General features: G+C 38.9%; 1 protein-coding gene across 2 annotated transcripts in view; it reads right to left on the bottom strand.

Annotated features, from left to right (window-relative positions):
- CDK19 (cyclin dependent kinase 19) overlaps nucleotides 1-15,275 on the bottom strand; it is a 158,051-nt gene extending 142,776 nt beyond the window's left edge. Inside the window, exon 1 of one of the 2 annotated variants that reach the window (XM_058566459.1) lies at nucleotides 14,997-15,275. In XM_058566459.1, the coding sequence (XP_058422442.1) occupies nucleotides 14,997-15,124 (128 nt within the window). In that variant the 5' untranslated portion in view covers nucleotides 15,125-15,275. The remainder of the gene's footprint in view (nucleotides 1-14,996) is intronic. The other variant, XM_058566460.1, reaches the window with a different exon arrangement.
- Between the last annotated feature and the right edge of the window lie 1,094 nt (nucleotides 15,276-16,369).

Raw genomic sequence — 16,369 nt, 5'->3', positions numbered from 1 at the left:
GGTCTTTGGGAATATGCTTGAGCAGCTGCACCAGCCCAGCACTCCCCATCTCTAGACTTTTTGATACAAGAGGAAAATAAACCTCCTGCTTGTTTAAACCATTATTGATCGGTTTTTCTGTTGCATGAAGCCAAAAGGAGACAGAGCACCTTAGCATGTGTTCTTTCCAGGGTTTAAGGGACACCTGGATCTGCTCTCTCCCCTCTCCAACAGTTTGAAAATTTTTTTAATGCTTTTAACAATTTCTACATCTAAAATACAACACAGAACTTTGTTTATTCTTTTTACCACTCATTATAATGATAGTCTATATATCTTTTTAAAAAATCACACATTATAATAAAAATTAGAGTAGGAAATTAAGATGACTAGAAAACTTCCTGAATTGTATACTAACAAATTATATTTCTGAACCTATCTTCAACACAAAAGTAAGAAAAATGTGGATGCCAAGATTACATAAATATATAGCTTTCCAAGGGAAAAAAATGCTGCTTTTTAATAAGCCAAAAATATTTCCAACTATAAATTGGGTTAAACACTGGTGAGAGAGGTGGAATGAGAAATATTTCAACTATAAACTATAATCCCTGAGGAGCTAAAGAGAGATGTAAATTGTAAAGCTGGCCAGACCTTTATCTTAGCTTCCGGCAAAGTATAGAGAAAACAGCTCTAATTACTATCAGGCTAAGAGAGAAACCATTTCATCTATCAAATTTTGATAAAGAACATTCAAAGCTACTGAGGTTGAGATAAGAGGGGCACATATATATTGTCAGTGTTGGTGAATGAAACTATACGTGAAAAGCAACTAGGAAATATATATATTAAGAGCCTTAAAACAACTGTGTCCTTTGACACAGTAAATTTATTTGAAAGACTCTATGGTAAGGGAAGAATCAGATATGTGGACCAAGATTTACATACAAGAACATCTATTTGTGTCATCTATATTATCAAAATACTGGAAAGAACTTAAATGTTCAATAATTAGAAAGGGTTAACTAAATATATATATCCACATGATAGAAGAATGTAGATACTCATTAAAAATCAAGTTTTCAAAGGAAATTTAATAATATGGATAAACAGTCATCATATCTTAAATCAGAGGATCCCTGAGTGCATTCAGACTACATTTAGTATCTTAGCAATTTGTTCATGGCACCTCTGGGTCAAAGAGGTACCTAATAATTCCAGTATAACTTTTTGAGGTTCCTCAAAAAGTTAAAAATAGAACTACCATATGATCCAGCAATTCCACTTCTAGGTATATACTCAATGGAAACGAAATGAGTGTCTCAATGAGATATCTACACTCCCACGTTCACCATAGCATCACTTAACAATAGCCAAGACATGGAAACAACTTAAATGTCCATTGGCAGATAAATGGATAAAGAAAATGTGGTATAAATGTACGATAGAATATCATTCAGCCATAAAAAAGAAGAAAATCCTGCCATTTGCAACAATATGTATGGACCTTGAGGGCATTATACTAAGTGTAATAAGTCTGACAGAGAACAACAAATACTATATGATCTCACTTAAGTGGGATCTTAAAAAATAAAACTCATAGAAACAGAGAACAGATTGGTGGTCGCCAGAGGCAGAAGGGGTTGGAGGTAGGGGGGTGGCTGGGTGAAGGTGGCCAAAAAGTGGTGGTACAAATTGCCAGTTATAAGACAAATAAGTTCTGGGGATGTAATATACAGTATGGTGACTATAATTAACAATACTGTGTTGTATATTTGAAAGTTGCCAAGAGAATAAATCTTAAAAGTTCCCATCAAAAGAAAAATAAATTTGTTAACTGTGAGGCGATAGATGTTAACTAAACTTACTGTGGTAATCATTTCACAATATATACATATATCAAATCATCATGTTGTACACCTTAAACTAATACAATGTTATATGTCAAGTATATCTCCATAAAACTAGGGGGGAAAAAACCACCACAATAAGATAACTACTTCACACCCACTAGAATGGCTATAATAAAAGAAAAAGCAGAAAATAATAAGTGTTGGTGAGGACATGGAGAAATTGGAACCCTCACACACTGTACGTGGGAATGTAGGATGGTGCAGCCACTGTGGAAAACATTTGGCAGTTCCTCAAAAAGTTAAACGTGCAATTACCATAAGACTCAGCAAATCCACATCAAGACAACTGAAAACATATGTTCAAACCAAAACTTGTCCACAAATGTTCATAGCAGCATTATTCAAAATAGCCAAAAAGTAGAAACCCAAATTTCCATCAATGGACGAATGGATAAACAAAATGTGGTATAACCATACAACGGTATATTATTCAGCCATAAAAAGCAGTGAAGTACTGATATACACTACAATATGGATGAACCTTGAAAACATGCTAAGTGAAAGAAGCCAGCCACAAAAGGCCACACAGTATATGATTCCACTTATATAAAATATCCACAATAAGCAAATCCATAGCAGAAAGTAGATAGTGGTTGCCAGGATCTGGGGGAGGAGAAATTGGGAAGTGACTGCTTAACGGGTATGGAGTTTCCTTTTGGGGTGATGAAAATGTTCTGGAATTAAGCAGTGGTAACAAGTTGTACAACGCTATGAATGTACTAAAACTCACTGAGTTGTACACTTTAAAATGGTGAACTTTATGTCAATTTTACCTCCAATAAAAAATACGTTATTATGCATCAATAACCCATAGAAAACACCAGGAGAGGGGGAAGGGGAATTGGAGGAAGGTAGTCAGAAGTACAAACTTCCAGTTATAAGATAAATAAGTACTACAGATATAATGTACAACATACATAACTATAGTTAACACTGCTGTATGAGATATAAAAAAGTTGTTAAGAGAGTAGATCTTAAGAGTTCTCATCACAAGGAGAAATTTTTTTTTCTTTTCTTTTTATTCTATCTATGAGATGATGGATATTAACTAAACCTAATGTGGTAATCCCTTCACAACATATGTAAATCAAACCACCATGCTGTACACCTTAAACTTATACAGTGATGTATGTAAATTATTAATCAATAAAATTGGAAAAACAAAACACCAGGAGAAAATATGCCAAAACATTATCAATGCTTATCTGAGTGGTCTTATTACAAGAAAAAAACATAAAACAATTTGTTTTCTTCTTTATGTTTCTATAATTCCTAACTTTTCTATAATGAATATATATTAGATTTTTGTTCACACATTGATTTTTATAAGAAAATAAAAGTTGTTTTATTTTTTCAAAAAGGTATTTGCCTTTTCCTACTAATAGAAGTTATACATACTCTACTTTTTAACTGTTTTATCATATTTTAAAATCGGTAACAGCAGGGCCAGCCCCGTGGCTTGGCGGTTGGGTGCGCGCGCTCCGCTGCTGGTGGCCGGGGTTCGGATCCCGGGTACACACCAACGCACCACTTCTCCAGCCACGCTGAGGCCGCGTCCCACATACAGCAACTAGAGGGATATGCAACTGTGACATGCAACTGTCTATTGGGGCTTTGGGGAAGAAAAAAGGGGGAGGAGGGTTGGCAATAGATGTTAGCTCAGAGCCGGTCTTCCTCAGCAAAAAGAGGAGGATTAGCATGGATGTTAGTTCAGGGCTGATCTTCCTCACAAAATAAATAAATAAATAATAAATAAATAAATAAATAAAATAGGTAACAGCAGGGGCCGTCCCGGTGGCGCAAGCGGTTAAGTGCGCGCACTTTGCTGCAGCAGCCTGGGGTTCTACGGTTCAGATCCCGGGCGTGCACCGACGCACCACTGGGCAAGCCATGCTGTGGCGGCGTCTCAGATAAAGTGGAGGAAGATGGGCACAGATGTTAGCCCATGGCCAGTCTTCCTCAGCAGAAAAAGAGAAGGATTGGCAGATGTTAGCACAGGGCTGATCTTCCTCACCAAAAAAAAAAAAAAAAAAATAGGTAACAGCACATAGTAAAATAAATACATATAGATATTTTCCAAATAATACAAGAGCATACAGGTTTTTTTAACAAGTATTCCTCTCAACTCAAATTTCCTCCCCGTAGACAATCATTATTAGCAATTTGTTGTGAATACTTCCAGTCTCAGTTTTTGCAGGCAGAGATTACATCTCATTTATCTTTGTATCCTCACTACCTAGGGCATAATACTTGGCTCGTGGAAAGGAATCAAGTGATAAATAGTAAAGGAAGAGAGATGAAAAGAGATAATGGACAGATGGATAGAAGATAGACAGATGGAGGAAGGATGGATAGAAATTTGGATAGAGAATAGATTGATCGATGAATATGTGAGTGGATGGATGTTATTGACAAATTACTATTAAATGACTTAAAGTGATAATCTTTGCTAACTGACCTTTCAAATGATCCCTTTCAGCTTCCCTATCATGACTGACCTCTGTTCTGCCCTTCTTGATAGCAGTTTGGATAAGAAAAATATAAAAAGAATTATAATTGGACATAAATGAACTAGTTTTTACTTGAGGAAAATATGAACTAGAGACTTTGTTTCAGTCCTATCTACTATATCATAAACACAGGAGCCTCAAATTTGCAGGTAGCACAGTGCCAGACACAAAGTAGAATTCAGTAAATTATTATATTGATTGTAATTCCCTACACATTGATAAGAAGAGCAAATATAATTTCTCTACAAGTGAAAACAGAAAAATGTTTCCATTGTCTTGGTCTAGTACTCAGATTATAAGAAAAATACTAAGAAGGAAAAGCTAAACACAGCACATGGTACATACAAACAAATTACCGAAGAATTGTTTATAACGGTGAAACACTAGAAACAACCTACATATTAACAGGGAATTTATTTATTTTATTAAACCAATGCCCTATTGAATTCAGGCAGTCAGACTCCTGAACTCAGGTCATGCTGAATAAAAGAAGAGCGACCACCACCAAAGACCAAATTGATAATCTAGAAGATTAAATAAAAGAAATCTTCCAGGGGCTGGCCCAGCGGCGTAGCAGCTAAAGTTCGAGCATTCTGCTTCAGTGGCCCGGTTTCAGATCCTGGGCGCGGACCTACTCACGGCTCATCAAGCCATGCTGAGGTGGCGTCCCACAGAGAAGAACTAGAAGGACCTACAACTGGGATATACCAGTACGTACTGGGGGCTTTGGGGAGAAAAAAGAAAAAGAGGAAGATTGGCAACAGATGTTAGCTCAGGGCCAATCTTTCCAAAAAAAAAAAAAGAGAGAGAAATCTTCCAGAATGTAGAGGGGAAAAACAGTTGAAAATTTTGAGAATGAATTTAAGAGACATAGAAGATAGAGCCTAAAAGGTCAACATTTCTTAATAAGCATACCTGAAGAAGAGAACAAGAGAGGCAACATAGGGAGAAGAGGAAATAATCAAATAAATAACAGGAAATAAAAATTGCCCTAAACAAAAAATAACAGAAAGGGCCCACTAAAAGATTCATAAGAAACTGGCAGGATTGGAAAAGGGGTGTGAAGGAGGGGAGGGTGGGGTAGGAGGATTGTAACTAAATCTACTGAAGACCACTTTTCAACATCTGAAGTTCAAATTACGTGCATAAGTTATCTATGCAAAAAATAAATAATTTGTAAAAGACACAGGAAACGAAGCCAGATAAATTTTAAAAGAAACAAAAAGAAGGCCTACATTTTCTAGACAGACTTTGGTGAAATTTTAGAATGCATGGATAAAGTGAAGAATCCTAAGAGATTCCAGAAAGTAAAAAAAACAAGCTTCCAGTAAAGAAACTTCCCATGAGCAACAAGCAATACCAAAAGACATGAAGCAACAGTTTTGGGTTCTGAGAAAAAAAATTATTCTTAATATAGAATTCCATATTCAGCCAAACTATCAATCAAGTATGAGGACAAATTACATTATCAGACATGCAAGGACGCAGGAAATCTACACATCCTAGATAAAAAAGCTACTCAAAAAGATGTCCTCAACTAAACAACAAAAAAAATCCAAGAAAGAAAAAACCACACATGGGATATAAAGAAAAACTATTAGCTGAGTATGACCCGGAAGTCTTGAAGAAAGGGCAAAATAAAGTACGAAGATCCATTAGGCCTTAATACCTGGAAGACTGTTTCAAGCAGCACTTACTTTATATGCAAGATTACATCTCCTTCTCCACGGGTCTCAATATACTAATTCATTCAGCAATAAATAAATTACATAATCATAATATTTTAAAGCTGCTGAACAGTTTCCAATGTTTACTTTTTAGAATCAATCCATAGATAATAAGCATTGAATAAACCAGGATGCTATAAAAATTATACTTTAAAAATCGGGAGATTAAAAAAACGAGTAAGAAAAGTGTGTTACTTTCCTTAACATTCACATCAGGAAGACCACAGATAATATCTAAGTTGATACATCAAGAAAAAGAAATCTAAGTTTATAATTTAAAGTCATATGGGCCGGCCCCGCGGCTTAGCGGTTAAGTGCATGCGCTCCACTACTGGCGGCGCGGGTTCGGATCCCGGGCGCGCACCGATGCACTGCTTCTCCAGCCATGCTGAGGCCGCGTCCCACACACAGCAACTAGAAGGATGTACAACTATGACATACAACTATCTACTGGGGCTTTGGGGAGAAAAAAAAGGAGGAGGATTGGCAATAGATGTTAGCTCAGAGCCGGTCTTTCTCAGCAAAAAAAGAGGAGGATTAGCATGATGTTAGCTCAGGGCTGATCTTCCTCACCAAAAAAATAAATAAATAAATAAATAAACAAACAAACAAATGTGTCTTTAAAAAAAAATAAAGTCATAAAAGTATTCACTACAAAAAAATTTGAAATAACAAAAGTGATAAATTTGAAGATTGAGATGGGAAATGGGGAAAAAAGGAGTCAGTGAGATTTCACAATATTGTTCAGCTTTTCTAATGGAAAGTCAACAGAAACTGCCTAAAGTTGATAAATCAAGAAACAGAATTATATGTATATTATTTATATAATGGCAAAACCCAGCAAAACTTGAAACAGAAACAGCTACCTGTTGAGAAGTGAAGGGGGCTTGGGAGTGGACAGTAAGAAGGAAGGCTTTTCCTTTTCATTTTACGTACAGTTGTACTGTTGGAGGTTTTCTAATCATGTGCAACCATTATTTGATAAATTTTAATAGCATAAAAGTAAAAACATTTCCACTTTGATACAAATATACTATATAGATCAAAAGATTGCTGAGAAATTAGTTAACAGAACTCTGGTTTTCCAAGTTACACAAGCTCAAATTACACATAACTTTTCAGAAGAAAGGAAGGTCAATTTTTTTTTTTAATTTGCACCTAAACCAAAACAATAGGATTCACTCAGTGTTTAAGTTACTCTTAAAATGCAATTATAACTATATTGCAAAAGGGAAAGCGGAAAAGGAAACTAACTTTTGTAAAAAGCAAAATACTTCACGCCTCAAACTGCTTGGTACTTTTACGGATGAGCTTATTTAACAATCATAACGAAAATGATCATGTTTCCACAGAAAGACGCAACTAGCCCACCTATAAGGCAAAAGTTTTACCTTATTTTTCCAGCAGCCACGGACTTACCTTTCTGTCCAAATGTAAATATCTACAAATATCTGCAAAACAGTTTACCATCACAGGATTTTGGTCTGTGGTCACAGAACAAATCAAAGTTAGCTGGCCTACTTGGTAATTAAATCTATTTCCCAATCACATTCAGCTTAGTAACTGAGATCATCAACCACAAAGTCTCATTAAAATAATATTTTTAAATAGAAAATGCACAACGGGTTTAAAGCCTCTATAAGGATGCTACGTTTTTCCTTTAGAAAGATTTATTATACTAGAAATTAAAGATATTTTATAAGGACACCAATTATTTGAGGACTTTACAGGTTTTTATTTCTCTTTGATTCATCACTCACTTCTGGATAAGGATTCAAACTCGCAATAAAAAACTACCGCTGCACACTTATATCCTGAATTACATCCTGTCGTCTCTCTTGAGACTCTCTTTTACCCTGCACAATGCATGCTCAAAACGGCTATTACAGGAAGTGCTGGACTATCAGCTATTTATAAATGGACAAAAATCTTTAAATAGCTTTGTCAGCTATCATTTTATGATTCTAGACCTAAAAAACTACCTGTTTTTAAAGAAATATGTTAGTAATTCAAAATATTAAAATGCTCTCTGAAAAAAGAATCTTGTCTCTTTGTTTTGGAATCCAAAAGCAGGATTAACATTATACAGTCACAACAACCCAAGATAATGAACAAGTTGATCTTTAAAAACATACTAGCCAAATACTCTTACTCTAATAGTTTACCACCAAGAAAATTTCAAATTGTAATACATTGCCTTAAAGTCTTCTATATTGACGTCCAACCCTCACTGCACTACTTGAGCATTTTGCAAAACACACAATTTAACATCACATATTAATTTTTCATCTAGCATATCCAGTTCAAAAATACAGTACACAAAATTAAAAGTTCTTAATTCATCAATATTGACATTCATCGTGTTAAAAAAATCTTTCCATAGATCTACTTTTTTCCTATCGAAAACTCAAAGAGACATGGCTTTCCCATGCTGCTAAAACAGTAACTTGCACATCCTATAGCAAACTAATGATTTAGAATTAATTTTTATGTATTAATAATTATTATTTTTAAAGTCTTAACATTTCTCTTCCTTATTGTCAGCCCCCCCGTCTCCAGTCTTTAGAGATTTATATCTCATACATCACCATATTAGCAAATCATTTCAAGCCATTACATCCAAAGGTAAGCAGCTTCCACGAGTTTAACTTACAGCTATACTAATATGCACAAAATACTGGACCTACTAGGGTATTCACTGCAGTGTTCGCACTAGCATAAGACTGGAGACAGCCAAAATGTCCATCAAGAGGGATAGTTAAATTTTGTAAGTCAATACAATTGAGTACAATGAAACTATTAAGAGGAACTAGGTATCTCTGTGCGTAAGGCATGTAATGATCTTCACGTTATATTTAAGGTTAAAAAATACAGAGAAGAAAGTGTACAGTACACTACTACCATTTATCATTAAACACCACCCCCCCTCCAAGAAAATCTCTCTAAAAAGGAAAACCAAGAATAGTTGCCTCTAGAAAGGGAAAAGGATGGCTGGGAAAGGGAAAGCTTACATTACATTGTCTACCCTTTTACACACATGCACTTATTATTTACTAAACACACACACATTTTTTTTTACAAGATACTTTTTTGAAAAAGTAATCAAATATCCTTGATTCCATTCACAAATGAACAGTTTTTCAGTTTGAGTATTGGTTTGCTTTATCAAACTATTTCAGCCTCAAAATTTCTCCTATAACTTGAAAGAAAAGACATGAGCTTTCCTTTTTCATTTGTCCACACTGTCATTTATACATTTTTTTAAAAAATCGTTTCATGTTCTTGAGAATTGCTAAGCCACTCATTCCAAAAACTCTAAACCTGCGCAATCTAATATCATAGCTACTAGCCAGTTTCTCAGTCACACTAATCATATTTCCTGAGCCACATGTGGCCAGTGGCTACCATAATGGACAGCAGAGATGCCTTTTCATCATTGCAGAAAGTTCTATTGGACATTACTGCTCTAAACTAACGGTCGGCAAACTACAGCCTACAGGCCAAATCCAGCCCACCACCTGGTTTTGTATATAAAGTTTTATTGGAACACAGCCATTCGAATTTGTATTTATTTACATATTGTCAGTGGATACTGTGGCACTACAACAGCAGATTCAATTAATTGTGACATAGAGGGTATGGCCCACAAAGCCTAAAATATTTAGTATCTGCTTCTTGACAGAAAGTTTGTGACCACTAACTACTCTAGACAATCAAATTTCATTGAAAAGGACATTTATTTCCCTTGGGCCTCAAAAATAAAGTTTTGAAGGTTTGTAGTATACAAAATAAAGAACCAGTTAAACATACACTAACGTCCACTTGATTTACTAAGTGCTAAAGATACTCAGAGCCAGTCTTCCTCAGCAAAAAGAGGAGGATTAGCATGGATGTTAGCTCAGGGCTGATCTTCCTCAAAAAAAAAAAAAAAAGAAAAAAAGAATAACAATAAAATAAAGTAAAAAAAAAAAGAACCAGTGCACCCAGGCCCGCCGCAGCGGAGCACGTGCACTTAACCGCTTGTGCTACCGGGCCTGCCCAATACTTAATTTTTTAACATAAATCCATAATATCAAAAAAATTCCTAAAATATGTTTGAATGCTGACATTTTTCTAAGCATCTCTATAAAATAGCTAGTAAAAGCACAGAAGACAGATTACTACAGTCTAGCTATTTTAAAAGAGCTGACCAAAGAGGAAAAAAGCACTTAATAATTCAGAAAAATTTACCTCTGTTCCTTATTAATCTATAAAATATATCAACTGTCTTGAAAAGCAGCATATAATTTGAGAAAAAAAATTACACTAGACCTAGTTAGTGCTACAGAAATATTTACATTTAACCACTTATCTCATGCAACATCACTATATTTCAGGCTTTGAAAACATCAGTGAAGTATTTTACCAATTAGGGCATTTTTTGAAATTTAATGAAATTTTTGTGTGCATCATATGCCCAACCTTGTATAAGGCACTAGAAATAGGATGATAATGACCCATTTATACCTAATAGTTTATGGGGCAGATTAATAGCACTAAGAGTGATATTACACACACGAGAACAAAGAGCAGCAGAAGCACAGCTAATGAGTACACTGGGTGAATTACGGAAGGCTTCTAAAAGAAAAGCTATTTGAACTGGGTATTGAAGTGTGAGCAGGAGTTTGCCAGGTTTGTGGGGGTGAGAGGAAGGGCAGAGCAACACCATTTTAGTTTGAATGAAGGAAAAAGAAAACGAGACATGAAAAGGACTTAGCAAGTCCTAGAAAATATGAGTTCAATGCTACAGAAGCATATGGGTTGAACATACTGGAAAAAAGAAGGGAGTTGGTGGCAGGTGTAAAGGCTGTAAAGACTAAAGACTTTAGGATCCGAATGCAAATGGCTTTATATGCCAAACTAAGGAATTAAGATTGGATGTGATTATATGAGCCACAGAGAATGTACAGTTTTCCGAGAAGAGATATGACACGATTGATTTTATTTTGTAGGAAAATGACACTGGCAGCAACTTGGATCTTGGACCATAGTGAGGAAAGACTAATGGCAGAGACCAATTCGGCTACTGTGCAAATCAGAGATGATGGCCAAAAGTAGTGACAGTGAGAATGTAGAGAAACTAGACGAAGAGAAGCAGCTACAGGTGATAGAATCTATAGGCCTGCACGCCTACTTTTTTCAAATGTCCCTCATTTGTGATATTTTCCCTTTTCCATATTTTTTGGTATAGATGTATCCTTTGCATGGAAAAAGTTTATACAATCAGATTGTCAAAACTTGAGGCAATATGGCCTTTTTCATTTTTCCTCCTATGATATTAGGAAGGAAAACACATTAGAAAATGCAAGAACTCAGAGTCAAGAGATCTGGATTACAGGCTTGTCTTTGCCGTGAGACTATGAGCACGACAACCTCTAAAAGCTCTGGTTTTCTCATTTGTAAAAAGAGGAAATTAGACTAGATGATCTAAAACTCTCCAAGTTCTAAAAAGCTACGATCATACTGATACACATCTTCAATCTTTGGGAGGTCTCCAAACAAAATGCAAATACAATCATCTATTTTAACTACAAACCGAATGAAAAATCCACCAAAAAGAGGCAGACACTGTTGTACCTATTATTTGCCTATATGTATCTACATGTACCTACATTTATTTGTGAAGGATTTCATTACATACATTGAGACGTGTAGTCACCAACTACTCATCTGGAACCCTAAGGCAAAACTGAAACTCTGTAAGATGTCTCTGTCAGCCATTTCACTTTCAATTACTAAGTATCTTTCAAAAATGTCTCCAAAAAGGAGCATTCTTTTGAGTGGTTCAAAAGACTAAATGAATGTCTGCAAAGTTCAATAGTAGTATTGTTGGGTACAGAGGTTTTTAGACATACTAGCCTATGGAATCATGTTTGTCTGAATCTCTTGACAAAAGAACTTTTTAACAATATTCCTTTATCAATCAAAACAAAAAGGGTTTGAAACTTGAGAAATATGGTCTTGAGATTTGTAACCATAAACTGTTGTGTGTGACTTTTTACTAATGTTGAAAGAAAAACTGTATTACAAATTATTGCTCATACTAAAAAGCCTACAAATATCATGAACTTGTTTTCTTTTCAATGACTTTTAAGCCTGATTTTTTTAAAACATATAGTAGAGTCAAAAGACTCCCTTCCTTCAAAACAAAAAGATGGAACAAATAATATTTTTATTAAAGGTGAAAAACCCAGATGTAAATCTTGCATTTCCAGTCTGTTATAAATTTATGTAGCATAATTAATATAGCCTAAGTTAAAGTCATATTTCAAGGGAAATAACATTCTAAGGTTTTGTAAACTGTAGTACTAAATTATAAGCAGACTTTTCTAATGTTTTATGTTACTTCTTCCAGCATTCTAAACACCTGAACAATTTTTTGCTTATATACTACATTACATACACCAGAATGACTTCTCTTTAACATATCCACGTGATTTCTCTCTTGCTCCCTAAAATAGCATTATACGTTTTTCTGAGTTAACCAAAATAAATTCTGGAACGAGCTAAACTGTAATTTACCACGATCAGAGTGTAAAATCCTTTACTATGCAAATCTGTATCACAGTTTAGAACCATCACTAAAAACTTTTTGTTCTTTCAAATGGCTGGTATCAGTGAACATAAAACTAATCCCACTACCAACCCACAAGAGATGGGTGTTTATGGTAAAGCCTCAAATCTCAACTAGACCCTTGGCCCAAGAAAAAAAGCTTCATAATGATTTTCCTTACATGTAATATAGTGATTTAAACGAATGCTTTCAGATCCTAAAAGGTTTTTTAAAAAACATATTATTTTGAAGATACACAAACTGATCTTACTCTACTAAAGAAGCTCTATTAATTCTAATCAAACAAATTTCACTCAAGAAGGAAGTGTATTCGAATCAAGAACTTTATTAGAAGGGGAAATATTCCAAAAGAACAAATAGAAGCAGGAATTAAAGTATCTGGTTTTTGTTGTAGCCCATACTATTCAAATACAATTCAGAAGCAGAATTTTTAACTTTTTCTCAAAAGTTGCCTGCTAAAAGGAAGCTATTTTAACAACAAAAATATTTAAATACATTTTTAAAATTCCAGGTCAAGTATATTACAAAGTTAGCATGAGGATCATGAAAAAACACCACGTATGATTTGTAAGGCCAATGTCCAAATAGGAAAACTAGATGTGCTTTCCCCAAATATATCTGATAAGATTCCCACAAGAATACAAGTGTAACAAGCAGAGTGGATATTCCAAAAACAAAATACAAGTTAATTACAGTACCTCACATTCCAAGATACTCATGCAAGGACTCCTGGCAATTAACTCAAAGAATTATGAGAAAAGTTTAGAAACAAATGAATACTATGGGGCCCGCTGAGTTATAACAAGAAAAAAATTATTTGCAATAATAACAATCCTTTACACTTGTATAATACCTTCTAATTTTCACGATACTTTATGATAAAACAATTTACAGTTGTGCTTTTTCGTTTCCTGTATGAAATTAGCACGCACGCACACAACCCCCTACCTACTTTGGTCCTGGAGTTCATAAATCAACCGTATCAATTACAACAGAGTGCACAGAACGATAAGCAACACTGCAAATCTTACTAATGTCATTGTGGCTGATATTCAGTTTATTTGGAAATGTTCCGCTACGATCATAAAAACTCTCTTCCACATAGTTTCGCCGTCTTGAGAGTCTAAGCGGGACAGGCAGATGTTCCTGGGCTCCCTAACTCTGGGGGAGGGAAATTCCTGCCAGGATGGACAGCGAGGTGACCGCTGGTTTAAACCTACTCTTCGCAGGCCGGGAGCTGGTTCCACCTGTCCTGCAGTGGAGCCCGTCTGCCCTCCAGGACGAAGGACAGGCGTTCTCAGTACAGTACCCAGCTCGCCTCCTCCAGAGAGAACAATCAGTAAGGGCTTTCTAAGGGGTTCCTACGGGTCTCCCTCGACTCTCAGGAAAACAAAGGTTCAGGCCCAGCTCTGTGTCACTCCGCATTCCGTTCTGGATAATCTAGGTGCCCGAGGAACCCCAGCACGCAGTTATTTGGCAGCAGATGCAGAGGACATAAGAACACCCAAGGTGGGGGAAATGAGTTGCCAGAGAACTAGGCGGATTCCGAAGTTCTGCGGGCAAAACGCGGTTAGTCTCGCAGGAGGTCCTACATTCGGGGGAAGGTGTGGAATTCAGAATGTGAACAAGCGAAATCCGGGGCGGGGGAGCAGGGGTCCAGCAGTCGCCGGGCATGCGACAGGGACAGAAGGGACTGCACCGAGGGGCCAGTGGCTGGCCGGCCCCAAGGGCGGAGGTGCCCAGAGGATCAGACCCGTGAGGCTGGCTAGGACCCCGGCGCGCGGCCGCCCGACGGGCTCCTCGGCGAGGTTTCAAACCGCCGCCCCGGGAGGCGCTCCGCCGATTGGAAGTTGCACAACGACCGTCACCAGCTCAGGGCCGGAGCGGCAACTCCTCGGCGGAGCTCTCCCAGCCCTCCGCGTCTCCCCAGGAGACCAGACCCCGCAAACTCCACCTCCCACCGAGGTCCCAACTCCAGTCCCGCCGCCAGCTCCGCGCACGCGGAGGGCGCCCTCCGGGACGGACCGACGCCCCCCAACTGGGCTGCGCCGCGGGAGCCCGAGGGGCGCGACGGGGCCGCGCGGAGGGCGGGCAGAACCCGAGTCCCTCAGAGTCCGCCCCGGGACGCGGCCCCGCGACCACCTCCGCTTCGCCCCTCCAGCACGGCCCGACCGGGCTCCGACCCACCCATCCCGCGCGGTCGCGGGCAGGGCGAGGACCCGAGCGAGCCTACTCCCCCCGCCCCTGCTCTTACCCATCTTTCCGCCTCGCCTTGTAGACGTGCCCGTAGGTGCCGCGTCCCACTTTGCACCCTTCGTACTCAAACAAATCCTCCACCCGCTCCCGCTCCGCCGCCAGCTTCGCCTTGAAATCATAATCCATTGTCTGCTTCCCCCATAGAGGCACCGGGACGCGGGGGCCGCCGCCGCTCAGTCCCTCCTCCTCCTCCCCCCGCGACCGCCGCTCCACTTCTCCAACAGCCGCCTCTCGGGCGCGCGCGCGCCGCCCGCCTCCCCGCGGTCCGCCTTCAGCAAGGGACTCCTCGGCGGCAGCAGCAACCACCTCCTCCACCTCCTCCTCCTCCTCCGCGGCGGCGGCGGCGGCGGCGGCGGCTCCCGCAGGCACCCCCAGTCCCGCCTCCCCCCTTCATTTCCTTGTTTTGGAACCTGGTGGGCCGCGCCGCGGCTTCCTCGAGCTCATTAACGAACCAGCCCGCCCGCCCCGAGGTCGCAGAAGCTCCTGGGAAATGTAGTTCCGCAGACCTCAACAGCAGCCGAGTTTTACCCGCGAAAGAAATACAACACCCAGGTTGCCTTGGGCCGCTACAGCCTCGCCTCCACAAGGCATGCACGCCTGCGCACTAGGGCCGCCCCTCCCCCTCAGGTAGCGCCGCACTGCCAGTTCCTGTGAAGGTAGATAGCGCAAAGTTGCAGTGTGCTTTCTGCGAGTCTGTGGGAGCTGGTGGAAAAACGGCTCTTGTTCTGGTGTGCGGGAACTACTGCACCGTACCCCTGAGCGAGGAGGAGGGTGGAAAGTATTTAACAACCGCCCAGCCCACCAGTTTGCTCCAGTGGTTTGAGAGGCGAGGACTGTGGTTAGGACAGTTGTACTGCAGATTGTTGTTTGTTTTTTGTGGCAATTGGTCCGCCTGTTGCCCCGCCCCCCCGTCCAACCGCTCATTGGCGGAGACTGGAGAATGACGTTCTCGTTGGTGCGTGGGTATCCCCAGGGTTTGGCTTCTTTCCCGCTCTTGATTGGTAATTGCTTGCGCTTGCTTCTTCCTGATAGGTTAATCTTTTTTCTTTACCAAAACCGTATTTCAAAAACTGAACTTCCAGCGGTTTCCTAGTTCCAGCATCGGTCTGAGAATATGTAACTTTTTTTTAATTAATTTATTAAATGTGCTTCTATAGGGAATCAATATTTCTGTTTGTGCATATTTGGTATGGCATCTTCATATTGTTCCTGGCCAACAATATTCTGTAAAGTGTATTTTTGTGTGTGTGTGTGTGTGTGTGTGTGAGGAGGACTAGCCCTGAGCTAACATCTGATGCCAATCCTCCCCTTTTTTTTTTCCTTGAGGAAGACTGGCCCTGAGCTAACATCTGTGCCCATCTTCCTCCACTT

Source organism: Diceros bicornis, chromosome 23 (assembly GCF_020826845.1).
Source record: "Diceros bicornis minor isolate mBicDic1 chromosome 23, mDicBic1.mat.cur, whole genome shotgun sequence".
Classification (NCBI taxonomy): Eukaryota; Metazoa; Chordata; class Mammalia; order Perissodactyla; family Rhinocerotidae; genus Diceros; species Diceros bicornis.
Note: the sequence above shows the minus strand (reverse complement) of the source record. Positions and strands in the feature narration are given on the sequence as shown.